Source organism: Gavialis gangeticus, unplaced genomic scaffold (assembly GCF_001723915.1).
Source record: "Gavialis gangeticus isolate Ggan-Ray unplaced genomic scaffold, GavGan_comp1, whole genome shotgun sequence".
Lineage (NCBI taxonomy): Eukaryota > Metazoa > Chordata > Crocodylia > Gavialidae > Gavialis > Gavialis gangeticus.
The window spans coordinates 1,164,650-1,167,536 of record NW_017729019.1 but is presented as its reverse complement, the minus strand read 5'-3'; the positions used below and the strand labels follow the sequence as shown (position 1 = coordinate 1,167,536).

General features: G+C 55.5%; 1 protein-coding gene across 2 annotated transcripts in view; it reads right to left on the bottom strand.

Annotated features, from left to right (window-relative positions):
- LOC109295132 (receptor-type tyrosine-protein phosphatase V-like) overlaps window positions 1–2,887 on the bottom strand; it is an 81,853-nt gene that overhangs the window by 17,483 nt on the left and 61,483 nt on the right. For both annotated transcript variants that reach the window (XM_019513792.1, XM_019513793.1), the window contains exons 33-35: window positions 1,968–2,058; window positions 1,524–1,600; window positions 867–1,001 (exon numbers count right to left, since the gene is read on the bottom strand). In XM_019513792.1, the coding sequence (XP_019369337.1) occupies window positions 867–1,001; window positions 1,524–1,600; window positions 1,968–2,058 (303 nt within the window). The remainder of the gene's footprint in view (window positions 1–866; window positions 1,002–1,523; window positions 1,601–1,967; window positions 2,059–2,887) is intronic.

Sequence of the window (2,887 nt, the reverse complement as noted above, 5' to 3'; positions counted from 1 at the left end):
GGGACGTTGGGCTGGAAGAGACCTCACAAGGTCTTCTAGTTCAGCCCCCTGCTCAAGGGAGGATCATCCTTGACTAAATCATTCCCACCAAGTGTCTGTCCAAACTTCCTTTGAAAATTTCCAGGGATGAAGATTCTACAGCTTCTCTAGGCAGCCTGTTCCAACGCTCGACCACCCTCATAGTCAGGAAGTTCCTCCTCATCTCCAACCTAAATTTCCCCTGCTGCAGCTTAATCAGCTGGTGTCTCTAATGAACAGCTGGTTTTTCCCTCCCGTGTGAGCCAGATCCTGTTGCCAGTGGGACTTGCACTGGTTTTCACTTCCAAGTGTCACAGTCTGTCAAAACTTTGTTTCGGTGGAAAATGGATTTCAGCACACACAACTTATCCCTCAGTGTTGCAGCCTCTTGGGGAACTTTCTGACCTTTCAGAGAGCATCTGTAAGCTGAAATGCTCTGGACTGGGAATGCCTCTGAAATACCCAAGGGCTGTGGTTCAGTTGCCTCTTGCCCTCCTTCACTTTAATGGGCCAGAGTCTCAGAGTCAGATTACTTCTCTAAGGATCTACCATGGCCAAAGGCTCCCCGGGCATACCACACCCTCCTTGAACAAGAGAGGCCTTGTTGCACCCTGGGAGATGCTGTTCAATGAGGGAGCTGAGGTTATGGAGAAGAACCCAAATTGCAACTCCTGTGGGGCACTCAGTAGCATTTCGATGCTGAAATATCTGCGGTTTCAGCCAACACGGCTTGATATTTCAAATTCCACTGAATGACAGCAGTTTCCAGAGTGGATCAGCTCTCCACATCACCTTTTTTAAGTAGTTTCCCTTCCTCTTCTACTCTTTGTGTGGCAACAAAGACTTACCTGGTCCTTCTCTGGACATGACAGCAAGGTTACTATGGTGTGGACCCCATGTTCCCACACCAGGCTCCAGAAGTCCTCCATGGTCACTTTGTCTGGCCCTTGGATGGCTAGATAGTCTCTCGCTGAATTGCAGCCCTGTGTGAATAACCAGAGTCTTACCTTCCCCAAGGAGAGGTAAACAAGGGAGAACATGGGGTCTCTCTGCCAGAAAGGCCTGGGGGGAAGAGCAAGGAGTAGGGAAAGGGAGAAAGGCCCAGTTTATCAAGAGGCCAAGGGAGAGAGAGAACATTAGGCACCCAGCACAGCACACCACAGCACAGCACAGGTTGGGGCATGCTGAGCCTCTCAGCCAGAGCCACTTGCTCAGGCTCCCAGAGATGCCTTCGCACACCAGAGAGACCCCGTCAATGCTCCTAGTGGCAACAGCTGCCAGTGGTAAATACACAGCTGCAAAGAAACAGGCCACAGAGACCTGTGAACACTGCTTCCCATGTGAAAGGGTTGGGTTGAGCTTCCTACAGGAGCCGGGGGAAATGCTTCCTACAGGAGCCAGGGAAAATGCTTCTTGCAGGGCAGAGAGGCAACCAATGCTACCTCTGGGGATCAGGTGGGAAGGGACAGAGTGGTGCTGCCCAGGGTCAGAGTGGGGCAACTCACCGGGATGAGCCATGCCTGGAAGACATCCGAGAAGGGGCCTTGTTCCAGCGGTGAAAACTTAATCCTGGCACGATCATCTACAAAACAGGCTAGGCGTAAGGGGCTGCGGCAGGCGAGCCAAGTTTGCTGGGACCCTACCAGCAGATCAGCCTCCCACAAGGCTCCCTGCTCCCAGACACACACTGCCAGCCCATGCCAATGAGTCCCTGTCATTTCTGCACTGGGGCTTCCTCTTCCAACCCCTCCCCGGGGTACACAGACTCCTCTACTGACATGGGGCACACTCAGCACAAAGAATGCACCTCCGTCCCAGTCTGGCACACTCATCTCCATGCACAGCTTGTCTGCCTTCAGGGCTTGTGAGGATGCCAGAGGAGGTGCTGGAGCTACCGCTACATGCAGACACCACAGTCCTTGGGGATGAAAAGGGTGAGGGGCACTTACATGCCAGAATACCGGAACAGGGATGGGTCTGCTGGCTGCCTACAAAGGGTGCAGCAGAGCTGGCTTCATCCTTTGCCACCTCCAGAAGGATCTGCCAGAGGGAACCACAGAGAAGGTGTAAGGCAGGGGTTGGCAAAATACAGCCTATGGGCTGGATCCAGCCTGCCAAGGGATTTTGCTCAGCCTGCAACAGATCCCTTGGCCCCACCTGGCCCTGGTGTGGGGGGCATCCTGGGCCATGGCACCTGCAGCCAGTCCCACCATCCCCAGGTGTGCAGTGGGGTGGGGGCAGCACAGCAGCCGGACCCTACATCCCAGCAGCCCTGGTGGTGGCTCCTTCTGGCTGCTGCTGCTAGTGTTTCTGCTGCTGCCAGACCTGGCCCCACTGCCCAGGCAACCTCAGCCTGTCCGCCCCGCACCTACTACCAAGAGTGCCACGTGAAGCGGGCGAGCAGGGTCTCTACAGAGACCAGCTGGGACCCCTGCGAGCAGGGCGTGCTCATCCAAGTGGATGGGATGGGGCAGGGAATGGCATCCGGGAGTGGGACGGTTGGGTGGGGGCCAGGATCGTGGGGTAGTAACAGAATGGAGCTGAGGCCCAGGGCCTGGAGCAGAGCTGAAATCTGCTCCCTGCATGTCCCTACAATTTCACTTGTTGTCTGTCTCATGGCATCTAGTGCCACAGACACCATTTCCATGGCAGCCAGGTTTGGTGGGAGCCTGCCTGGGCAGGACCTTCTCTGGAGGGTACTTCTTGTGTGCCCTGAACCAAAACAGCCTGTTCCAGGTGCACACACTCCCTTTACCCTTCCTAGTGTGCATGGGCTGTCTGGCCCCTGACCCCCTGGCATGGCACCGCTCCAGACTGCTCCTACCTCATACTCCCGCAGGAAGCCTGCTTTGGATTTGGCTGACTTCTG